Genomic DNA, 26,088 nt, shown 5'->3' on the forward strand with positions numbered 1-26,088 from the left:
AGTCAAGTATTGCATTTTGTTTATTAGCTATATGTAATCATTGTGTCAATGAGCACAAAATCACATGTACAGGTGTTTGAAACTAGTTGATTACAGTATATTATTGTACACAAGGAAACCAGAAGTCTTTATTCTTAACAATTATTTTTGAAGAGACTATATTAAATGTACACCACATAATCAAACACTTCATGAAAAATCAGTAAAAAATGTCAGCAGCTTCTGTATGATTTCAAAATAAGTCAAGCTTTTGGCATACCATATAAGGCATAGGCCACTGAAATTTATATTACTGTAATTAACAGTAAGACATGATAGTTTTCCAGAGCTTCCTTGTGCTCTGTACTGTAGGTTCTTCAGAGCCTCCATCCTCCATCAATGATATGCTCAGTTCCAGTGACATAGGCAGACTAGAGGGAGGTGGAATAAACAGTTACACTTTACTTGGATGCTACGTCATAAGGGCGACAACGTCATAACTTAGCTTAACAGATGTTTCAAATAAATTGTTGAAGAACGTAACTAAACTAAACCCCGGCTACATCAGCTGTCATTTAGCACCCAGTGGCATGCTAACGCACGGTAACAGAAACAAAACATTAACCCAACATTCAGATACTTTTTGTTGTTGTTGCTGTGAGCTCTGCAGACCATGAATGCGCTCACCTCGTCTGAGGCCAGGTAGACACAGAGGTGTGCCACCTCCTCGGCAGTGCACATTCGTCCCGTCTTCTGTCTCGCCATGAAGTCTTTTAGGGCCTGCAGAGATGAAGCAGGACATATATCATATAAATATATTTACTATTGCCATCTTTCCAATGGAGCGTTTCCCACTGTGGGTTAAAAGGGCCACGTAAAATAGCCATCGAATCTAGTCAGCGTTGGTACTTCGTACATGCAACACTGACAGAAATTTGTTAATGATTATTTATTTATCAATTAATGCACAGGCTGTCCTGTTATACACTAAAACAATATGACAGTAGTTGTGGAAGGTAGAGAGTACCTGTTCTGGATTAGGCTGAGCCTGGATTCTCCCCCTCAGAGACGGGGTGTCCACGGTCCCTGTTTAGCAGAGAAAACACTTACATTTTGTACATAATCACTATTCTTTATACAGTGTATGGTACATCACAATGATTAGTGCGAAATCTCTGTACTGTGAACTTGTCTCGGGCGTGAGCGGCATGTCAAATTCTTGAAAAAAGAACCAGAGCGTAATTTTAAGATGAGCAGCGCGAGCCACTCGCAGAGCCACATGGCTTTATGCCCAGGTTTCATTGAAATAAATGGGAGCGTATCATGATTGACAAAAGTTCCCTGTCCAGTGTAGCATTCCTGTAAGCAGGGCCTGTAAGCAGTGTTTGTGTTATAATCTAACACAGATCATGCCATTCCTGAGTCATGCTAGGGTATGATTAAAAAGGAAAGGCACATTAATCAGATTTTATATAAGGAATATAGGGTGCAGTGCTTACCAGGACATACGCAGTTACAGCGAATGCCTTGCTCGAGAAAATCGGCTGCTATAGATTTGGTGAGCCCAATGACAGCAGCCTTGGAGGTGCTGTACACACATCGATTCACCACACCTATGGAGGGAACACACGCAGCCACAAAGGTTTTGCTTGACTAAATACATAGTCAGAGGATTGGATAGAGTGGACATGGACTGTGACCAAATTTCATTGGATGTTCATGATGAATTACCATACTATACACACACATATATACACAGTATACATATATACTGTGTGTGTGTGTATATACATATATACTTTATATATATACTGTGTGTATGTATGTATGTATATACACATACATACATACACACACACATATAGTATATATACAGTATATATCTATCACACACACACACTCAGGGTTGGGGAGTAACAGATTACATGTAAGGGATTACAAAAAACAGTAACTAACCCGTTACCAGCTAAAATATTGTAATCAGATTACAGATAATTTTGAAAAACTAGACGATTACTTTGAGGATTACTTCTAAATCCAGAAAGGATGTTCGCGGGAAAAAAATCTTTGGCACTTCTGTTTTCTAAATGACATTCAAATCAGCATTGAAAAAAGCCACAAGTTTAAGTTTGTTCCACCTGAGTGAGTCTGACCACAAGTCAGAGACCACTATGATGACACCAAATGAGTTTGATGGATCGCGGGAAAAGAGGCTTTTGTAGGCTACAGTCCAAGCTATGGCTTCCAATGGTGCGACTGCTGTCGGCATCCAATGACTATCCAATTTGAATAAACGCTTGGAATTAAGGATGACAGCAGTGGTGTAGTCTGCGGCGATACGGATATCCCTTATTATTGAGATCTACATAGCGCATTGATATGAATCACACTGCTGCTCTCTCATTTAGCTATTTGCACCTCATGAATTGTGGTTGTTGTGGATAGCTGCTCACAAATCTAAATGTGTATTTGATCCCAATAATGGTTGAATTCAAGAAGTTCAAGCTGCCCATCAATCATTGTTTTTTAAACCAGTGGACAGCCAGTGAAAAATGCGCTCTTGCAACAGCTGCATAGTGCGGATCCCAACCTATGAAATAAAAGTGGGTCTGCAAAAAAAATAAAATCCATAGGCCTAATGGACACATGCTCAAACTCGCACACTTTTGATAGACTTAAAAAGGGGCAATCTGTAGTTGCTACATCCATTTTTGGACTAATATTACTCCAAAAATTGATGTATCATATACACACACACACACATTGATTCTTGAGGAATATAACTTATAAATGCCTCATGAGCTTAGTTCAACTGTCACACTCCATGAAAACCCAAAATATAAGCTAGTTTTTCTCCAATGTTTGTAAACCTTGTAAATGTAAACACACACTGTGTAGCCTCATAACATGGTGAAAACAATCATTTTGATATCATGGATGGTCAGTCCTTGCATCCATAGCGGTCTATTAATCTGAGAGTGGTTACATTTCTCCAGGCCCATCCCTCAGCTTTTTACCAAAACAGAGGCGGGGCGACCGTTTTGTTACTGTTTCATTTGTGGATTTGCCCTTTAAACAACATCATATTATGAAGATATTTTATTGTCACCAAAAAAAAAGTAAACATATGGCATTTCTTTTCCCAGTGTAAATAGCACTTTCAGTAGTGCTCAAAGCATGCCATTCCATGAGCGCAGCATTTATTTTTCAACTTGAATCAATGAGCCCATTCAGTCCTCCATGACAACCAAATCATAAACAGAGTAGTTATGCTCAGGTAAAACAATTTGACTAATCTATACTTCCATATTTCCAAGTCCTATTCTTGAAGATCAAGGGGTATAACATTTATTGGAATTTTGATAGACTTTGGTTATTAATGTAAAGATATAATTTAATCGTATTGTAATATGTAGTAGAAAGCGATGGGTTAGAAGAAGCCTACATAACCAACCCATAAAGTAACATTTTACATCCATATATGGCCAGCTATGTAAACTTTAACATTGGTTTATCCTGCAATAGATACCATTCAATTGGTAACATACATTTTTGTCTTCTTCTAATGCCTCTTAAGGGGAAAGAACTCTAAAAGTAACAGAATGTAATCAGAATACGTTACTGAGTTTGGGTAATCCAAAAGTTACGTTACTGATTACAATTTTGGACAAGTAACAAGCAACTGTAACATATTACATTTAGAAAGTAACCTACCCAACCCTGTACACATTGAACAAAAATATAAACACAACATGTGTTGGTCCCATGTTTCATGAGCTGAAATAAAAGGTCCCAGAAACATTCCATATGCACAAAAATCTTCTCTCAAATGTTGTGCACAAATGTGTTGCATGTTGCATTTATATTTTGGTTCAGTATTACAAAAAAAAATCGCATCCTTACCTTTTATACTGGAGGCCACAGACGCCATGTTAATGATATTCCCAGACTTCTTGGCCAACATCTGAGATGAGAAAAACATTGTTGATCAACAGGACAGTGTTATCCAAGTAAGTGATCTAATATAAAAGACAATGTATCTGTATATATCAAAATGTTTAATTATTAAGTCTACATAGTAGATAACTTACTAAAAAGACACTACGCTATACACATCTTGGGCAGGTTTCCACTACAATATCTGCTGCAGTAACTACAAAGGAACGCCCCTACACGGTCATGCCCAATGCATTCGCTAAGTAGTCAAAACAATTGATAAAGGGTTTGGCTCGTGAGACCGCTTTGAAATAAATCTTACTCACAAAAGCTTTATTAAAAGGTTATGTTTGGCAGCAGAAAAACAGTGAGCAGACATCTCCTTTTTATCTACAGTATGTAGGCTATGACATAATTGTATCCAGAACCTGGCAGGTAGCATAGAGTCGACTAGGTGAAAAATCTGTCTGTGCCCTTGAGCAAGGCACTTAACCCTTAATCGCTCCTGTAAATTGGTCTGGATAAGAGAGTCTGCTAAATTACTAAAATGTTACATTACAAAAATCCCTGGCTATATACCCATCATGGAACGAGAGATAATCCGATTGACTCGTATTTAGAAACATTTAAGTTATTTTCCTGTAACAAACATATTTTCCGTTTCGTTTAATTAAAAAACCCTTGCCCGACTATAACAAAAAAGCTGGTTCAGCAGCAATGTGTGTTTCTTATCCTGGCTATGCACAAATAGCCTATCCATAAATGGTTTTCAATGGTCTCCTTGTGGCGCTTTTGCCGGCATGCTTTTATATTAGTCAAAATTCACAGACAAGGGTAGAACATCGAGAAACATTTATGGATAGGCTGCGTGTGTGTTTAATTTGGCTTGTATCCATCCCCATATCCAAAGAGTGTCTCTTGTTCGATTACCAAAGACACGCTCCTCCAAACATAGGCTATTCATCAATTTCTCTCCCATAACCCCATATCAACGGTAGGCCTAGGCTATATCTTGTTTTTTCAGAACGTGCCTCACACATACATAACAAATACTAAAGCTCCAGTAAATTGCATTTGACTACAAGTACAATGCGTAAAGGCATCGCTGAAGCCCATTACAAAAATGTTGACTGTCAACACTTCAAAAATATTGAGCAAACACTGGATGTAATTGTTTTTTACTCATTACTAGTCTGTGCTATTTAATAAACTGTTGGATTAATTCACAATGGACTAGGATGAGAATAATCCAGAGAATTAACGTAGTAGGTTAGGAGAATGATAATCTCAGTGCTGGCGGTAGGCTATAGGTTGGTATAGGTTCAGGGTGTCAGAAATATTTATTTTCACAACCAGAATTATGGGCGCAGTAGCTGGTGGATGCGTGAAAGGGCTGGGTTTTGATTAATTAATTATTTGGAGGTGTGACGTTACGTTTAATGCTGCGTGCCGTTGTCTCAAGTTCTGTAGGTTATTGGCGGTCTTTGCGTCGTCATCAACTCTAATTCAGCTGGGTGCACAGAATATTCTCATCCTAGTCCATTGTGGATTGATACTAGTTTAAATAGCATAAGCTCCTATAACGAGTATATGTTTGGAGTGTTGACAGTTAACGTCGCAAATGAGCTCATATAAGGCGGTCAAAATTGCGCTGTCTTAAAGCCAGTTGTGCCCATAATGTCAACTTTTTTGTATTATTATTTTTTAAATTTCGTGGTATCCAAATTGGTAGTTAAAGTCTTGTCCCATCGCTGCAACTCCCATACAGACTCGGGAGAGGTGAAGGTCGAAAGCCATGGGGCGACACTTGACCAGGAAGCCAGCCGCACCAATGTGTCGGAGGAAACACCATACACCTGGTGAACATGTCAGCGTGCGTTTTACCCGGCACGCCACAGGAGTTGCTAGAGAACAATGACACAAGAACATCCCTGCCAGCCAAACCCTCCCCTAACCCGTACAACGCTGGGCCAATTGTGCACCGCCCCATGGGTCTGCCGGTCGCGGCTGTTTGCGACAGAGCCTGGACTCGAACCAGGATCTCTAGTGGCACAGCGATGCAGTGCCTTAGACCACTGCACCACTCGGGAGGCCCTAGAGTCACAAACTTGATGCTGTCATTGCGTGCAAGGGATCCACACATCCACCATAAGGACCAACTACAATACTTTAGATTACTTGACATACTATAAGTAAAGTTGCCCAAATACTTGTGATTTCTTCGGGGGGGGAACACACTCTTCATACATCGTGCCTTTATTTCTAAATGGTAAAACGGATAGAAATTACAATACCTTAAAAAAAGTTACATTCTGTACTGTCACCCCATATTCATAAAATCTCAAATTCAAAATGCTGGCATAAAATAAAATAAATGTACAGTGCTTTCAGAAAGTATTCACACCCCTTTACTTTTTCCACATTTTGTTGTGTTATAACCTGAATTTAAAATGTATTAGACTGGGTAACTGATCTACACACAATACCCCATAATGTCAAAGTGGAATTGTTTGTAGATAAAAAAAAAGAAAAGATATTGATAAAGAAAATGAATAGCTGAGACACAGAGACACGTACAAAGCTCTCCCTCGCCCTCCATTTGGTAAATCCGACCACAACTCTATCCTGCTGATTCCTGCTTACAAGCAAAAATTAAAGCAGGAAGCACAAGTGACTCGGTATACAAAAAAGTGGTCAGATGAAGCAGATGCTAAGATACAGGACTGTTTCTGAATTCAGGCTGTAACAACAAAATGTAGAATCAGTCAAGGGGTATGAATACTTTCTGAAGGCACTGTAGCTTCACAGTTGAAATTCATATGGTGAGGACTGTGTGTTCCTTAATTCTGGGGTCAGAGGTCGGTGGAGTAAAGCGGCGGGGTGGTTGCTCACCTTGGGCAGGAAAGCCCTGCTCATGAGGTACATGCTGCGGACGTTGACGTTCATGGTGAAGTCCCAGTCCGCCTCCTTGCAGTCCAGGATGGAGCCGTGATGGACAAACCTGGGAGGGGTGATGGGTAGTGGTCAATCATGGATGAACCAAAATGGCGGTGTTCCCAGTCAGCTTGATAACTAGCATTAGCACAATGCCTGTAAGTCTATGATAACTGCTAGCATGCTAGTAGATACTGTAGACTTCCAGTCATTGGCTCACAAAACTTCCTCCAACTTCCTTCATACTGAATGCAGAGACATTAAAATGGTATCCATGAGTTAATCTGACTATGTAAGCAGAATGGGCTTCATTTCCAAAATCCCAAAGTAACCCTTTAAATTGTATTTGCAGTGGTCTTAAAAAGTGTGAAATGTGACCTGTTGAAATTGTGCAGGTTCCCTACGTGGAGAGGGAAAATGTGAAGACAAATAATTTACCTGGTTTACACAAAATAAAATGTAGACAGTGCCCTAGCTACTTCGGTACAGGGGGCACCTTTTGGAAAATGGTGTGTGATGGTGCAACACATCTGATCTGACTTTTATTAATTCAGTGTGTCATCGATATAATTGAATCAATCCCTCAAAAAAATATATAAATAAGATACAAGTGAAAAAGGAACAGGAGAAAGCATAAAAAATACCCGGCAACATTGAACAGCACATCTATGTGGTCAAACTTCTTGGCCAGCGCTTCCACCTGGTCCTTCTTGGTCACATCCACCACCTTAGTCTTGATACCTAGGAGATATACGTAAGATTAGCCACAAAAAACATAGCTGGATGCGGGCTGGGTCATGTGAAGTGAAGTGTCTAGATTTTAAAAGTTCTACATAGATTTGGAAATGTTAACCGTGTTGGAGCGTTCTCAACAAACACTTTTCAGACCAGGTAGCTATTACTCTTTCCAAAGTCAAGACAGAACTTAATTTATTGATATGATAAAGAGCAGAATTTACCATCCATCGAGTAAGACTCAACCATTACATCCACGGTAATCGTCCCAGCCGTTTACTGGCCAACAAGCTATGCAGTAATGATCAATTAGCTGATATAGCAACTACTGAAACAGGGGAATTACTATCACAACCCAAATGAATCAAAGATTCTCCTTCTATAAATAACTGTAAACCTCTGATTGTATATCCATACCAAGCAATACTAAATATTTTTCTAAAATAATTAAACTCTTCTCTCAACAGAGGAAGCCACCTCTCGAACTCAAAAGAGCATTGGATAGCATGAATGAAGGCAAATCACCTGGATGGGACAGTATTCCTCCTAAGGTCTATTTAAAATGTTGGAATCAATTAGGTCCACTGTTGCTCAAAATTATTAAGACAGCCATTCACAAAGGTTCATTTGGGAGAGATGTGAATACAGAAGTAATTTTACTATAATTTTTTTTTTTTTTTTTTAAAGGATGGCACCCACTGTTCTCACTATCGCCCGTTATCTTTGATAAACACAGATATTAAACTGTTGTCGTCCCGTCTCGAGATTTACTTCCCCAAATTGGTCCACACGGATCAAAGCGGGTTCGATAGAAAGCGTTTATCCTTGGATAACCTCCGACTACTACATATCTTAGATGCTTCATCAGAAACAACAGCTCCTTGGGCGCTATTATCACTTAATGCAGAAAAAGCTTTTGATAGACTAGAATGTTCATATCTCTGGTCTTTCTTGGAACATATGGGAATTGGCTCCAATTAATTAATATGATTAAAATACTACAGTGCCTTCAGAAAGAAGTCATACCCCTTGACTTATTCCACATTTTGTTGTGTTACAGCCCAAATTCAAAATGGATAGATTAGATTTATTTTCCACACACACACACAACCCTATAAATGGATAAAGTAAACATATTTAGACATATTTGCAAATGTATTGAAGATGAAATACAGAAATTTCATTTACATAAGTATTCACACCGCTTTTATATGACACAAAATTGAGCTCAGGTGCTTCCAATTTCCTTTGATCATCCTTGAGATGTCACTACAACTTGATTGGAGTCTACCTGTGGCCAATTCAAATTGTTTGGACAAGAAACACCTGTCTATGTAAGGTCCCACAGTTGACAGTGCATGTCAGAGCAGAAACTATACCATGAAGTACAAGGAACTGTCCGTAGATCTCAGAGATAGAATTGTGATGAGGAATATATCTGTGGAAGGGTATAAAACAATTGAGAGTTTTGAAAGTTTCCAAGAGCACAGTGGTCTCCACCATTGAGAAATATGGAACTACGCAGACTTTGCCTACAGCTGTCCCTCCGACCAAAGTATGCAACCAGGCAAGAAGGACCTTGGTCAGGGTGGTGACAAGGAACCCAATGACCATTCTGACAGAATTACCGAGTTCCTTGGTAGAGATGGGAGAACCTGCCAGAAGGACAACAGTCTACAGCACTTCACCAATCTGGACTTTATGGGAGAGCGGCCAGACGGAAGCTACTCCTGAGAAAAAGGCACAATGGGCCGCCTGGAGTTTGCAAACAGGCACGTGAAAGACAGAGATCATTAAGGCAAAAGATGCTGTGGTCCGATGAGATTTTTTTTTTACTCTTTCGCCTGAATGAAAAGCACCATGTTCGGAAAAAAAACAGGCACAGCTCATCACCCGTCGAACACCATCCCTACCTTGAAGCATGGTGTTGGGCAGCATCATGCTATGGGGATGCTTTTCAGCGGCAGTGACTGGGAGACTGGTAATGGGAACAATGAATGGAGCCAAATACAGGCAAATCCTTGATGAGAACCAGCTTCAGAGTGCAAACGACCTTGGACTGGGGCAAAGACTTACGTTCCAACAGGATAATGAACCCAAGCATACAGCCTCCACTCTTCTAGGAAGGCTTTTGACTAGATGTTGGAACATTGCTGCAGGACTTGCTTCTATTCAACCACAAGAGCATTAGTGAGGTGATGTTGAGCAATTAGGCCTTGCTCGCAGTCGGCGTTCCAATGAATCCCAAAGGTATTCGACGGGGTTGAGGTCAGGGTTCTGTGCAGGCCAGTCAAGTTCTTCCACACCGATCTTGTCAAACCATTTCTGTTTGGACTTCGCTTTCTGCAAGGGGGCATTGTCACGCTGAAAAAGGCAAGGGCCTTCCCCAAACTGTTGCCACAAAGTTGGAAGCACAGGATCGTCTAGAATGTCATTGTATGCTGTAGCGTTAAGATTTCCCTTCAGTGGAACTAAGGGCCTAGCCCAAACCATGAAACACAGCCCCAGACCATTATTCCTACTCCAAACTTTACAGTTGGCACTATGCATTCGGGCAGGTAGCTTTCTCCTAGCATCCGTCAGAACCAGTCCGTTGGACTGCCAGATGGATGCATTTCCTCTGCTCCAGAGTCCAATGGCGGCAAGCTTTACGCCACACCAGCCAACGCATGGCATTGCGCATGGTGATCTTAGGCTAGAGTGCAGCTGCTCGACCATGCAAACCACATTTCATGAAGCTCCCGACGAACAGTTCTTGTCCTGACGTTGCTTCCAGAGGCAGTTTGAAACTCGGTAGTGAGTGTTACAACCAAGGACAGACGATTTTTATGCGCTACATGCTTAAGGACTCATTCTTTTAGCTCGTGTGGCCTACCACTTCTCAGCTGAGCCGTTGTTGATCCTATATCAAATCAATTTGATTTATATAGCCCTTCTTACATCAGCTGATATCTCAAAGTGCTGTACAGAAACCCAGCCTAAAACCCCAAACAGCAAGCAATGCAGGTGTAGAAGCACGGTGGCTAGGAAAACTCCCTAGAAAGGCCAGAAGCTAGGAAGAAACCTAGAGAGAAACCAGGCTATGAGGGGTGGCTAGTCCTCTTCTGGCTGTGCCGGGTGGAGATTATAACAGAACATGGCCAAGATGTTCAAATGTTCATAAATGACCAGCATGGTCAAATAATAATAATCACAGTAGTTGTCGAGGGTGCAGCAAGTCAGCACCTCAGGAGTAAATGTTAGTTGGCTTTTCATAGCCGATCATTACATATACCTACTATACCTTTCCCCTTCACAATAACAGCACTTACAGTTGACTAGGGCAGCTCTAGCAGGGTAGAAATTTGCTGAACTGACTTGTTGGGAAAGGTGGCATCCTATGACGGTGCAACGTTGAAAGTCACTGAGCTCTTTCATAAGGCCCCTTTACTGAACATGTTTGTCTATGGAGATTGCATGGCTGTGTGCTTGATTTTATACACTTTTCAGCAACAGGTGTGGCTGAAATAGCCAAATCCACTAATTTTAAGGGGTGTACTCGTACGCGTGTGATAGATATATACACAGTTGAAGTCGGAAGTTTACATACACCTTAGCCAAATACATTTAAACTCAGTTTCCCAATTCCTGACATTTAATCCTAGTAAAAATTCCCTGTTTTAGGATCACCACTTTATTTTAAGAATGTGAAATGTCAGAATAATAGTAGAGAATGATTTATTTCAGCTTTTATTTCTTTCATCACATTCCCAGTGGGTCAGAAGTTTACATACACTCAATTAGTATTTGGTAGCATTGCCTTTAAATTGTTCAACTTGGGTCAAACGTGTCAGGTAGCCTTCCACAAGCTTCCCACAATAAGTTGGGTGGATTTTGGCCCATTCCTCCTGACAGAGCTGGTGTAACCGAGTCAGGTTTGTAGGCATCCTTGCTCGCACACGCATTTTCAGTTTTCAGTGCCCACAAATTTTCTATAGGTCAAGGCTTTGTGATGGCCACTTCAATACCTTGACTTTGTTGTCCTTAAGCCATTTTACCACAACTTTGGAAGTATGCTTGGGGTCATTGTGCTTGGGGTCATTGTCCATTTGGAAGACCCATTTGCAACCAAGCTTTAACTTCGAGACTGATGTCTTGAGATGTTGCTTCAATATATCCACAATTTTCCTACCTCATGATGCCATCTATTTTGTGAAGTGCACCAGTCCCTCCTGCAGGAAATCACCCCCATAACATGATGCTGCCACCCCCGTGCTTCACGGTTGGGATGGTGTTCTTCGGCCTCCACCTTTTTCCTCCAAATATAAATGGTCATTATGGCCAAACAGTTCTATTTTTGTTTCATCAGACCAGAGGACATTTTTCCAAAAAGTACGATCTTTGTCCCCATGTGCAGTTGTAAACCGTAGTCTGGCTTTTTTATGGCGGTTTTGGAGCAGTGTCTTCTTCCTTGCTGAGCGGCCTTTCAGGTTATGTCGATATAGGACTCGTTTTACTGTGGAAATGGGAGACTTTTGTACCCGTTTCCTCCAGCATCTTCACAAGGTCCTTTGCTGTTGTTCTGGGATTGATTTGCACTTTTCGCACCAAAGTACGTTCACCTCTAGGAGACAGAACGCGTCTCCTTCCTGAGCGGTGTGACGGCTGCGTGGTCTCATGGTGTTTATACTTGCGTACTATTGTTTGTACAGATGAACGTGGTACCTTCAGGCGTTTGGAAATTGCTCCCAAGGATGAAACAGACTTGTGGAGGTCTAAAATTTGTTTCCTGAGGTCTTGGTTGATTTCTTCTTATTTTCCCATGATGTCAAGGAAAGAGGCACTGAGTTTGAAGGTAGGCCTTGAAATACATCCACAGGTACACCTCCAATTGACGCAAAGTATGTCAATTAGCCTATCAGAAGCTTCTAAAGCCATAACATCATTTTCTGGAATTTTTCAAGCTGTTTAAAGGCACAGTCAACTTAGTGTATGTAAACTTCTGACCCACTAGAATTGTGATTAAGTGAAATAATCTGTCTGTAAACAATTATTGGAAAATTACTTGTCGTGCACAAAGTAGATGTCCTAACAGACTTGCCAAAACTATAGTTTGTTAACAAGAAATTTGTGTGGTGGTTGAAAAACGAGTTTTAATGACTCCAACCTAAGTGTATGTAAACGTCCGACTTCAACTGTATATAGTGTATGAAAGTTTTTTTGTAAATAAATCAACTTTAACAGAACATTCTAAATCAACCTCAGTAGAAAGAATAATATCCCAGTTTCTTTAACCGGCATATTATCTATTGTCAAAATGAATATATTGCCACGGCTGAATTTCTGTAGTTTACAGAAGGAAAGAAGTAGGAGGACTAGCCGTACCAAACTTGTATTTCCAGGCACGAGCATTTCACCCCATCCTAAATTGGTTTAGACATGATTTTTCTTAGTATAGAGAAATATGGTGTCTCCTATATAACTTAAACAATGTAAACTACACTTTGGTCCCACTATTGCTTACACAATTTCTATTTGCCGCAAAATTGAAAAACAATTTAACTCGGAAACAAAATGGCATGGCCATGCTCCCAATATTTCACAATAATGCCTTGCGATTTGGAGGGTGGCCTTTTGCATCCCCTCAATGGTCCAAATGTGGAATCCGTACACTTACAGATATCATGGACAGTAATGGTTTGAGAACATTCCAAGATATGAAAGATACATGCACATTACCAGGCAACTCCTTTTTTCTATATTTACAACTTAGGTCAGCTATGCTGGCTTATGGAGTCCCTTGGGAAACCAAACTACCGAACCATCCAATTATGGGTTTTATAAATAAACTTTGGGCTCCCGAAAGAACTGATCTCAAAAATATATAAACTTTTGGAAAGCTCATTATGAGCTAGCCATTAAAAAAAGTATGTCCACAGATCTAATTGAATCGGAACAACCCTTTAACTGGAACAGAATATGGAAAATTATTACCTTGGTATCCCGTAATCCGAACTATTAATTTATAAATGTTACATTTGTTCGCAGACTGTATTTAACACCAAGGAAAATCTTTTACGATGAAATTGGCCCCAACTGTTCAGTGTCCCCTAAATCAGGTAGGCACATTCCTTAATATGATGTGGGAGTGCCCTTTAGTTCAATTCTTCTGGGGCAAAGTTAAAAGTCATTTAGAAGTGCATGAATTTAAATATTCAATGCTTTGCATATATTACATTTCTTGCATTAGCATCGAACAGCCCCCGTGATATGCAACTTTTCAGGGAAGCTAGAAACCAATATACACAGGCAGTTAGAAAAGCCAAGGCTAGCTTTTTCAAGCAGAAATTTGCTTCCTACAACACAAACGCAAAAAAGGTCTGGGACACTGTAAAGTCCATGGAGAATAAGAACATCTCCTCCCAGCTGCCCACTGCACTGAGGATAGGAAACACTGTCACCACTGATAAATCCACTATAATTGAGAATTTCAATAAGCATTTTTCTATGACTGGCCATGCTTTCCACCTAGCTACCTCTACCCCGGTCAACAGCACTGCACCCCCCACAGCAACTCGCCCAACCCTTCCCCATTTCTCCTTCTCCCAAATCCAGTCAGCTGATGTTCTGAAAGAGCTGCAAAATCTGGACCCCTACAAATCCGCCAGGCTAGACAATCTGGACCCTTTCTTTCTAAAATTATCTGACGAAATTGTTGCAACCCCTATTACTAGCATGTTCAACCTCTCTTCCGTGTCGTCTGAGATTCCCAAAGATTGGAAAGCAGCTGCGGTCATCCCGCTCTTCAAAGGGGGGGGACACTCTTGACCCAAACTGCTACAGACCTATATCTATCCTACCCTGCCTTTCTAAGGTCTTCGAAAGCCAAGTCAACAAACAGATTACCGACCATTTCGAATCCCACCATACCTTCTCCGCTATGCAATCTGGTTTCAGAGCTGGTCATGGGTGCACCTCGGCCACGCTCAAGGTCCTAAACGATATCTTAACCGCCATCGATAAGAAACAATACTGTGCAGCCGTATTCATTGACCTGGCCAAGGCTTTCGACTCTGTCAATCACCACATCCTCATCGGCAGACTCGATAGCCTTGGTTCACCAACTACTTCTCTGATAGAGTTCAGTGTGTCAAATCGGAGGGCCTGCTGTCCGGGCCTCTGGCAGTCTATGGGGGTGCCACAGGGTTCAATTCTTGGACTGACTCTCTTCTCTGTATACATCAATGATGTCGCTCTTGCTGCTGGTGAGTCTCTGATCCACCTCTACGCAGACGACACCATTCTGTATACTTCTGGCCCTTCTTTGGACACTTAACAACCCTCCAGACGAGCTTCAATGCCATACAACTCTCCTTCCGTGGCTTCCAATTGCTCTTAAATACAAGTAAAACTAAATGCATGCTCTTCAACCGATCGCTGCCTGCACCTGCCCGCCCGTCCAACATCACTACTCTGGACGGCTCTGACTTAGAATATGTGGACAACTACAAATACCTAGGTGTCTGGTTAGACTGTAAACTCTCCTTCCAGACTCACATCAAACATCTCCAATCCAAAGTTAAATCTAGAATTGGCTTCCTATTTCGCAACAAAGCATCCTTCACTCATGCTGCCAAACATACCCTTGTAAAACTGACCATCCTACCGATCCTCGACTTAGGCGATGTCATTTACAAAATAGCCTCCAATACCCTACTCAATAAATTGGATGCAGTCTATCACAGTGCCATCCATTTTGTCACCAAAGCCCCATATACTACCCACCACTGCGACCTGTACGCTCTCGTTGGCTGGCCCTCGCTTCATACTCGTCGCCAAACCCACTGGCTCCAGGTCATCTACAAGACCCTGCTAGGTAAAGTCCCCCCTTATCTCAGCTCGCTGGTCACCATAGCAGCAGCCACCTGTAGCACGCGCTCCAGCAGGTATATCTCTCTGGTCACCCCCAAAACCAATTCTTCCTTTGGCCGCCTCTCCTTCCAGTTCTCTGCTGCCAATGACTTTAACGAACTACAAAAATCTCTGAAACTGGAAACACTTATCTCCCTCACTAGCTTTAAGCACCAGCTGTCAGAGCAGCTCACAGATTACTGCACCTGTACCCAGCCCATCTATAATTTAGCCCAAACAACTACCTACCCCTCCCCCTACTGTATTTATTTTGCTCCTTTGCACCCCATTATTTCTATCTCTACTTTGCACATTCTTCCACTGCAAATCTACCATTCCAGTGTTTTACTTGCTATATTGGATTTACTTCGCCACCATGGCCTTTTTTTCCCTTTACCTCCCTTAACTCACCTCATTTGCTCACATTGTATATAGACTTATTTTTCTACTGTATTATTGACTGTATGTTTGTTTTACTCCATGTGTAACGCTGTGTTGTTGTATGTGTCGAACTGCTTTGCTTTATCTTGGCCAGGTCGCAATTGTAAATGAGAACTTGTTCTCAACTTGCCTACCTGGTTAAATAAAAGGTGAAATAATTAAAAAAAATAAAATAAATAGAAAGTGAATACAGTTACAATTAGAAATTATAACAGAATTATCGACAGTGAGAATGAATGGTGCTAATCAAGGAACAATTGAGGCCTTGACATATATATACACTTGACTCTAAAGAACAATCTCAACTAAAGCCCCACACATAAATTATATAACTTATTTACTTTTTGCCTTCAGGCCCACGGGGTGGTACGTTTTGGATAAGTATTTAATTATCCAAAATCTGTATCCTATAGGTGTACTATAACTTTAATAGCGGATGCATTCTAACTTACGTTGCATTCCTTTGATCAATTTATTCTCGCTGTTGTCAAAAATATCTAAGCACGTGGGAAACCCAGTGTACCTTCAGAGCGCGGCCACAAAATGGAAGGAAGAAACGTGTAGGGCACAGGCATGAAATGTTGAGATGTAAGTATTGAGTTGCTTTATCCACTAGGACAGGACACCAGATGGTATATAATGCATGTATGAACCATACATAGGCACTTCGTGTCCAAATCGTGAGATTTGAAAAAGATCCCGCTGCATCTCTTTAATACATTAGTAGGTGTGGGAAGTGTGGGGAAGATGAACATGCATGGAAGGAAGCGTTACACTGTCCCTTTTAAGTAACTCACTTTGAGAGGAATATCTACCATAACCAAACAACCATGCCTCAAATATAGGCATGGTTGGGTAATGTACTGTGATCAGTGCACGTGTCATAGAAATGCATTTAAGCATTGGAATGTATTGTAATAAGAGCAGTTCGTAACCCCTAAAAAAATACAACTACCCATTACACCTAAACAGTATGGTTAGAGATTAAACCATGGACATTGTTTTAATGCAGCCTTTGAAAATACCAGGTTTTTGCTGTCCTCAAAAGGTAAGCGTTAATAACTTAAAAGGGGCAATCTGCAAATGGTACATCAATTTTGCACTTCTAAATTCATTTACTTATCCTATCCATGCCGATCCAATGTAATTTCATCTTTGTGGACTGGAACCATCACAGAATCGTTCACTCAATAGCCCCCACTGCAAAGCACAAGTTCAGGCTGCTAATAAGCTATTTGCAACTTCCCGTTTATTTAAAACGTTATGGTTAATTTGCTCATGTAAAAATGTCACCCTATGTTTGCAATATTGAACAATTATTTGGTTTAAAATGTAACTGGGTGTGCAGAGCTATGGCTGAGTGGTAACTCTCCCTGTGCTCATCACATATGCAACTCCCCGCCAGAGACCGGGTTTCTTTCCAGAGTTAACCCTTCCAGGTTTCTCCCCTCTTTTAAATGTATAATATGTCTAAAGAAAAGTTAGAAAATGTGAGACTGCAATTCAAAACAAAGTGGCATTTCCCCAGATGACATGCTTCTTTTGAGCCTAAAATGAAGAAAATTGAAGCAAAATTGTAGGAGATCCCACTACAATTTTGTGGCTCACGGTATAATAGAGATACCCCATCAGAACCCAAAATATAAGCTTATTTAACAATTTTTTTGTAAAGAATATAATTTGTAAACAAACATGGCTTTGATTTCTCCAGCCCCATCTCTCAGCAGTTCACCAAAACAGTGGCAGGGCTCCTACTCTGTAGAACAGGAACATTCATTGGGGTGTACTGGGGGTATTGCATTCAAACTAATGTCTTGGTGGATTTTAAGATTTGATATGAATGAAGGGCATGCCTTAATTCTCAGGATTCCCAGTAAATGATGGTAGTAAACAAAAATAAACTGTACCAGGGTGGCCATCCAGTTCCTTCAGCTTCTCTCTATTGATATCTGTTGCGGTGACTTGAGCTCCTTCTTTGGCAAAGGCCTACAGTTAAAATGACAGAATATTACTTTCATGGTTATTTACTGTTCACTCAATATCAGTAAAATGTTCAAATGAATACATCGTGACTACTTTACATCATTGTACAAGTCTTAGAGTAGGGGTAGGCAACTAGGTTTAGCCGCGTAAATTGACTGCAAGTAAACCCAAATAGATGCAAAATTATCATACCTTGATTGAGACATGATCACATAGATCTCTATTTGTAGGAATAGTTTGGAATGGAATTCTTGGTTAGTCTTCGGGAGGCCTAATAAAAATGCTAATAGCACGAATTTGGCAAGTGGGCTGCTTGTTGCCGACCCCCATCAGAGGGTGTTTCTGAGAGCCTTAACAATCAAATTCACCATATCTACACTGAGTGTACAAAACATTAGGAACACCTGCTCTATCCAAGGCAGACTGACCAGATGAATTCAGGTGAAAACTATGGTCCCTTATTGGTATCACTTGTTTAATCCACTTCAAATCAGTGTAGATGAAGGGGACGAGACCGGTTAAAGAAGTAATTTCAAGCCTTGAGTCATGGATTGTGTGTATGTGCCATTCAGAGGGTGAATGAGCAAGACAAAATATTTAAGACCTTTGAACGGGGTATGGTAGTGGGTGCCAGGCGCACCGGTTTGAGTGTGTCAAGAATTGCAACGCTGCTGGGTTTTCATGCTCAACAGTTTGTGTATCAAGAATGGTCCACCATCCCAAAAACATCCAGCCAACTTGACAACTGTGGGAAACATTGGTGTCAACATGGGCCAACATCCCTGTGGAACGCTTTCAACACCTTGTAGAGTCCATGCCCCGATTAATTGAGGCTCTTCTGATGGCAAAAGGGGGTGCAACCCAATTTAGGAAGGTGTTCCTAATGTATTGTACATTCAGTGTATATTTGTTTAGCAAATGTAGCCTAGCTGTGTGGTGAATGGTAAATTAAGTAAATATTACAATGGCTGCAGCTCTTCCAATGCCCTGGGCTCCTGCTGACAACACAATGACTTTCCCGTCCAGGCGGCCCATGATGATGCTGTATTTAATTCTACAGGCAATTCTGCAGACGAACAAAAACAATGTCATTATTGTTGTTAAGATCACAGTCAAGGTAGTAGAGTTGAAGTTGCCGTGGTGGATTTATTATCCAAAAACAGTGGTGGAAAGTTCTTAAATACACATTTAGGGAACATAATGCTTTATTATTGTGAAATGTTTGATGTTTGTGTGTGAAAGATGTTTATTGGTTGGGTAAAATTGCATTATCAGCTGCAGCAGGTATTCTCACACCACAAAGCCCTATACTACATACTTGGTTCGAGATAGCGAGGTAACTTTGGTCAAATCTGAGTTCAACTCGGGATAACCAGTGCCACGAAAGTGGCTCACTTTTTAGCCAGGTCAAGAAATAACCTACGCTGGCCCATGTTAACTCAGGGCTAACAACATTTTTCGTGAATGACGTGTCTGAGCCACGAGTTGAGGACGAATGAAATCAGATTCCCTTCTACTAAAGATCGTATCATTCCCTTCATTTGAGGAAGACTGATTCAATATTTTATTCATTAAATGTTTGTGTCTTTTTTATGTCAAAATACCTATCGCATTACACATTTAGTAATGACAGAATGCATTTGAAACTTCATGCACAGTAAAAATTGTATGACTTTATAATTATTATATAATACAATTATTTATTCCATAGCAGTGGGGAAAAAGGTGCTAGGGTTGTCCCCAACAATTAAAATCTTGGTCAACCGAAATTCGTCTATTCTTTCGACCAATCGGTTGGTTGAAATTCTTAAAACGTGTATTTTTCCATAAAGTGATAGAACGGCGCCGGAGGAGATGACTGCCGTTTTTTACGGGCGCCTAACCAATTGTGCTATTGTGTGTGTTTTTTTTTAATAATTCGTAACTTATTTTGTACATAATGTTTCTGCCACCGTCTCTTATGACCGAAAAGAGCAACTACTCACCTCGTATTTGACTAAAAAAAATCTTTAACGAGTCGGACGCAAAGGATTTACTTCAGACACCCGACAAGGCCCAAATCCCTGTAATTCGCATGAGAAAGAGACAGAGTTATCGGGGACGTAGGTCGGGGTGCCTTCTAAGGAGCCGACAGCGAGTGGGTAATCTGGCTAATAGGACTGATGGTTGAGGCAATGTAAAATCATTGGACAACAAAATAGATGAGCTACGATCACGAATACCCTACCAACGGGACATTAAAACTGTAATATCTTATGTTTCACCGAGGCATAGCTGAACGACGACATGGATACAATACAGCTGGAGTGGTTTACGCTGCATCGGCAAGATAGAACAGCCGCCTCCAGTAAGACAAGGGGTGGCGGTCTGTGTATATTTGTAAACAACAGCTGGTGCACAAAATCTAATATTAAGGAAGTCTCGAGGTTTTGCACCTGAGGTAGAGAATCTCATGATAAGCTGTAGACCACACTATTAATCGTAGCTGTCTATTTACCGCCGCAAACCGATGCTGGCACTAAGACCGCACTCAATGAGATGTATAAGGCCATAAGCAAACAGGTCATCCAGAGGCAGTGCTCCTAATGGCCTTAAAATCTGTTGTACCTAATTTCTACCAGCATGTTAAACGTGCAACCAGAAAAAAGAAGAAGAAGAAGAAAAAAAAATGAAAAACTCTAGACCACCTTTACTCCACACACAGAGACGTGTACAAAGCTCCCCCTCGCCCTCCATTTGGCTAATCTGACCATAATTATATCCTACTGATTCCTGCTTACAAGCAAAAACTAAAGCAGGATTCACCAGTGACTCAGTCAATAACGAACTGGTCAGATGACGCAGATGCTAAGCTACTGGACTGTTTTGCTAGCACAGACCGGAAGAATCCCAGAACATATTCCAATGGCATTGAGGAGTACATCATATCAGTCATTGGCTTCATCAATAAGTGCATCGATGATGTCGTCCCCACAGTGACCGTGTGTACATACCCCAACCAGAAGCCATGGATTACAGGCAACATCCACACTGAGCTAAAGGGTAGAGCTGCCGCTTTCAAGGAGCGGGACCCTAACCCGGACACTTATAAGAAATTCCGCTATGCCCTCCGACGAACCATCAAACAGGCAAAGCGTCAATATCGGCTCCGACGCTCCTCGGATGTGAAAAGGCTTGCAAACTATTACAGACTACAAAAGGGAAATACAGCCGTGAGCTGTCCAGTGACACGAGCCTACCAGACTAGCTAAATTACTTCTATGCTCACTTCGAGGCAAGCAACAATGAAGCGTGCATGAGAGCATCGGCTGTTCCGGACAACTGTGTGATCACGCTCTCCGTAGCCGATGTGAGTAAGCCTTTTAAACAGGTCAACATTCACAAGGCCGCAGGGCCAGACAATTTACCAGGACGTGTACTCCGAGCATGCGCTGAACTGGCAAGTGTCGTCACTGATATTTTCAACCTGTCCCTGACTGAGTCTGTAATACCAACATGTTTCAAACAGACCACCATAGTCCCTGTGCCCAAGAACACCAAGGTAACCTGCCTAAACGACTAACAAACCATAGCACTCAAATCTGTAGACATGAAGTGCTTTGAAAGGCTGGTCATGGCTCAGTTCAACACCATCATCCTAGAAACCCTAGACCCACTCCAACAGATGACGCAATCTCACTAAGCTAAGGACCCTGGGACTAAGCACCTCCCTCTGAAACTGGATGCTGGACTTCCTGACGGGCTGTCCCAGGCGGTAAGGGTAGGTAACAACACATCTGCCACGCTGATCCTCAAGACGGGGGCCTCTCAGGGGTACGTGCTCAGTCCCCCCCTGTACGTACTGTTCACCAATGACTGCATGGCCAGGCACGACTCCAACACCATCATTAAGTTTGCAGACGAAACAACAGTGGCCTGATCACCGACAACAATGAGAGCCTATAGGGAGGTCAGAGACCTAGCCATGTGGTGCCAGGATAACAACCTCTCCCTCAACGTGATCAAGACAATGGAGACATTTGTGGACTACAGGAAAAAGAGACCAAGCACGCCCCCATTCTCATCGACAGGGCTGTAGTGGAGCAGGTTGAGAGCTTCAAATTCCTTGGTGTCCAAATCACCAACAAACTATCACGGTCCAAACACACCAATACAGTTCTGAAGAGGGCACGACAACACCTATTCCCCCTCAGGAGACTGAAAAGCTTTGGCATGGGTCCTCAGATCCTCAAAAAGTTATACAAATACACCATCAAGGGCATCCTGAATGGTTGCATCACTGCCTGGTACGGCAACTGCTCAGCCTAACACCGCAAGGCACTACAGACGGTAGTGCGTACGGCCCAGTACTGGGGCCAAGCTTCCTGCAGTCCAGGACCTCTATACCAAGCGGTGTCAGAGGAAGGCCCTAAAAATTGTCAGAGACTCCAGCCACCCTAATCATAGACATTTTTCTCTGCTACCGCACGGTAAGTGGTACCGGAGCGCCAAATCTAGGTCCAAAAGGCTTCTTAACAGCTTCTACCCCAAGCCATAAGACTCCTGAACAGCTAATCATATCGCTAAACAGACTATTTGCATTGTTGTTGTCCCCACACCCCCTTTTACAGTGCTGCTACTCTGTTTATTATCTGTGCATAGTCACTTTAACTCTACCTACATGTACATATTACCTCGACTAACCTGTGCCCCTGCACATTGACTCTGTACCGGTACCCCCTGTATATAGCCTCGCTACTGTTATTTTACTGCTGCTCTTTAATTATTTGTTATTTTTTAACTTATCTATTTTTTTGTCAACACTTATTTTTCTTCAAACTGCATTGTTGGTTAAGGGCTGGTAAGTAAGCATTTCACTCTAAGGTCTAAACAGGTTGCATTCGGCGCATGTGACAAATAAAAGTTGATTTGATTTAATAGACACACCCTATGTGTTTATTAACACCCTACACCCTACATTGAGCTTGTCTGATGCTTTAAGGTTTGATGAAATAAGTCAAATTCTTCAAGAGGGCACCAGAGATCTAGATAACCAGAAGACAGAAGAAAAAAAACTTAACCTGAACCAACTATTCTCCTCCCGCTCCTGCTGGCTTTCACAGATTATGCCATTACTCTCCTGAAGTTGCCAGTAATAGGCTACACAAGGAATCGGCAACCTTTCTCATGTTGAATGCCAATTTATCTTACAATTTCTAACGATCTGCATGCCAGTTATGGTGTTCATGTGCAAATTTCGTGAAAAAGTTATTTATTATAACGTCTTCATATCTCAAAATCATTGTCATGTGGTTAAATCAAAATTCTACCCAAATGACACAAACCTAAAAAGTTACTTCTATTGCCAACAACTAAAAACTTGTAGTCTGCATGTAGAAAATATCCTGACAAAAATAAATATATTGTAAATCACATTGTTGAAAACAGGCCATGTGTAGCCAAACTTGAAACATTGTATAAACTATTAACTTGGGTCCAGCCCAAAGCTTGCAATATTGAATAAATATTCTGGGCCCTCAGAGTTTGTGCACCAGTTAGCTCGTGACAGACACAACTGTAGGCTATTTGCGCAAGGGATAAGAAGCAGTGCTTGACTTGGGCAGGAGCTCACCGGAGCTGATTACCGGCACTTCAAATTGTCTACTGCTGTTACTTTTATAGAATATTAGTTCAAAAGTATTGTGGAGCTCCTGCACCTAAATAAACAGTACCAGCACCCAAAATGAGTACAGGGACTTATTTCAGTCCAAGTCAAGCACTAATAAGTAATTCATTTTATGACGTTTCCACTGGATCAGAGCATGACATTTATCAAAAGGGAGAGAGCTGGAAAGATTTTTCAATTACTTTGAGGAACTATTGTAATTCTCAATGGATGTAAAAACAGTCTGTTTGCTTGCTGTTTGAGGTGAAGAAAACATTACTTTGAAAAGCTTCACAGGTGGTGTGTGGTGGTGCGTTAAGCAAATCAGAAATACTATCAGATCCCCAAATGCGCACATTTATATGCCTACATTTGCACTCAGGCCAGGTAGCCTATAGGCCTACTTCTATGCATGCGTGTCCTTACTCAACATTGTCTTTTGTTTGGACCGCTCCTGTCAATGACTAAATTGACAAAACTCGTAAATGGAATGAAATAAACCAAAACTTGTTTCTCACAAGTGTAGCATAGGTTGTGCACTCTGCAAACAATGTGTCCACTCAGACAATGAGAACGGGAAGCCTGGAATAATAATATTGAATGCATTAAAATAAATTACAGTAAGCAAAGTAACAAACATTGTAGATTAGAAATTATAGGGTTTAACGGTAAATGTACTACTGGTGATACGTAATAGGGAATTGATATACACTAACACTCAAATGCAAAAATTCACACAATGAAGTTATGAAACAATGAATGTGCACAAATTGGCGGGAGAGAGCACATTCTGGAGAGAGAAGTGCATTGTGCATCTGAGCGCATGTTCAATCCGACATCTGCATTAGCCATGCAGCATTTAAGGTGATATGGCCTCAGTAGAAGTCAGGGCATTCATGCGTCGCGGAGCAGTGCAGAGCTGTTGTCAAGAAAGTGAGTTTGTGTTCATACAGGATCCAATCATGTCAATGCGGAGCTATACAGAGCCCTCCGCTTTGTTGGAACATTTGGGAAGCGCATAGCGATGCGGTACGGAGCTCGATTTGGCATCTGCATGCCTTTGGAGGCTCAGCAAATGCGTCACACCCTCCATATGGAGCCTCCGACCACATTTTCGGATCAAGCATAAATTGGCTTTTAGTCTAGGCCTCCGCAATGGATTAGGTCAGAGATGTGCGCAAATATACAGTACCAGTCAAAAGTTCAGACACACCTACTCATTCTAGGGATTTTCTATATTTTTACTATTTTCTATTATATATTTGAGATTTCTCAAAGTAGCCACCCTTTGCATAATACTCATTTAAGTTTATACGGGTTAAATGGAATAGTAACTGAAATATGGACACTGACTGTAGGCCTACAACCTCTCACATAGCATAATATTAACTCCAGCAGAATTATGCATTTCTTGCAGTAAAATTATACAAATGTTAATTATCTCAGGAACATGAGTGGAGAAATATGATTTCTTTCTTTCAGCATCTCTAGAGAAAATACAAATCTGGTGTAATGTGTTATCTTTGACACTTATGGAAGCAGACAGTATTTCAACCACAAAATATGCACCCAAAACTAATAGAAGTCTAATCAGAAATGTTTCTTCATTTTCTCAGCTTTTCATTTCCTTAAAACTGGTCAAACTGATGACATTTGGACATTTTGCAAAGGACCCATCTTTCCACTGTTTTGGAGTAATTGCGTTCTCCCCCGGTCCCTAAACAAAACATACAACTTTACCGGTGTCAATTAGATTACTAATGCATTCATTTTATCGATGTAAGACATTCTGGTGAGCACTACTTTAGTCTTCTGGGGCAACAAGTTATGACAGAAGAGAATCTACATGCATCAAACTATAGTTGGAAATTAGATACTGAACAAAAATATAAAACGCAACATGAAACAATTTCAAAGATTTTACTGAGTTACTGTACTTTCTTGTTTAGTTACATAAACTGAAATTAGGTAAACGATTAGATTTTAGCAACCAGGAAATGGCTGAGCGATTTCTGCAGAGGTAAGGACCTTGGACTAAGGAGTAATGTTAGGCTCCTTTAGTACCACATTGGGCTAGATTTGACAAGAATTGAAGGCATGTCAACCTCATCTCTTTTTTAACCATGACATTTCCTCTCAGTTTAAAAAACACTGTCCTATAGTACTTTGTTATTCATTTGCAAGTTAATTCAATAGCTAGAATCATACTCTTTTGTTTGAACTATTCAGCGTGCAAAATTGTTGTTACAAGCAAATACTATTTTGATCTACAGCAAACGTGTGCAACGGAGATACATTACATAACGTTATATTTGCAATTAAATATCTAACTATTCATATGAGTGATACATGCTGTTTCGACCGGGCAAAAATAACTTTGTAGGACAATTTTGAACTTTAAACAACTTACTAACGCTCTGCAACGACAATGAACTTCAGTCAGGAGATACCTCGTGCCCATTTACTAAGTTCCTATTGGCTTCTGTAGAAGGAAGTAGCTCGCGAGCTGATTCTTCTTCTTTAAAATTTGCACTTGTGGATCGTAA

At 41.0% G+C, this 26,088-nt stretch overlaps 1 protein-coding gene across 1 annotated transcript; it reads right to left on the reverse strand.

Annotated features, from left to right (window-relative positions):
• Positions 1–2: 2 nt before the first annotated feature.
• On the reverse strand, positions 3–26,051 carry bdh2 (3-hydroxybutyrate dehydrogenase, type 2). The gene is made up of 10 exons (XM_039015480.1): positions 25,953–26,051; positions 18,862–18,964; positions 17,823–17,901; positions 7,494–7,590; positions 6,808–6,916; positions 3,883–3,943; positions 1,479–1,592; positions 1,007–1,065; positions 667–759; positions 3–410 (listed from the first exon to the last, which is right to left on the reverse strand). Exons 2-10 carry the CDS (start codon positions 18,931–18,933, stop codon positions 357–359), a joined length of 738 nt encoding a protein of 245 aa, XP_038871408.1. The 5' UTR covers positions 18,934–18,964; positions 25,953–26,051; the 3' UTR covers positions 3–356.
• Positions 26,052–26,088: the final 37 nt, after the last annotated feature.

This window comes from Salvelinus namaycush, chromosome 2 (genome assembly GCF_016432855.1).
Source record: "Salvelinus namaycush isolate Seneca chromosome 2, SaNama_1.0, whole genome shotgun sequence".
Lineage (NCBI taxonomy): Eukaryota > Metazoa > Chordata > Actinopteri > Salmoniformes > Salmonidae > Salvelinus > Salvelinus namaycush.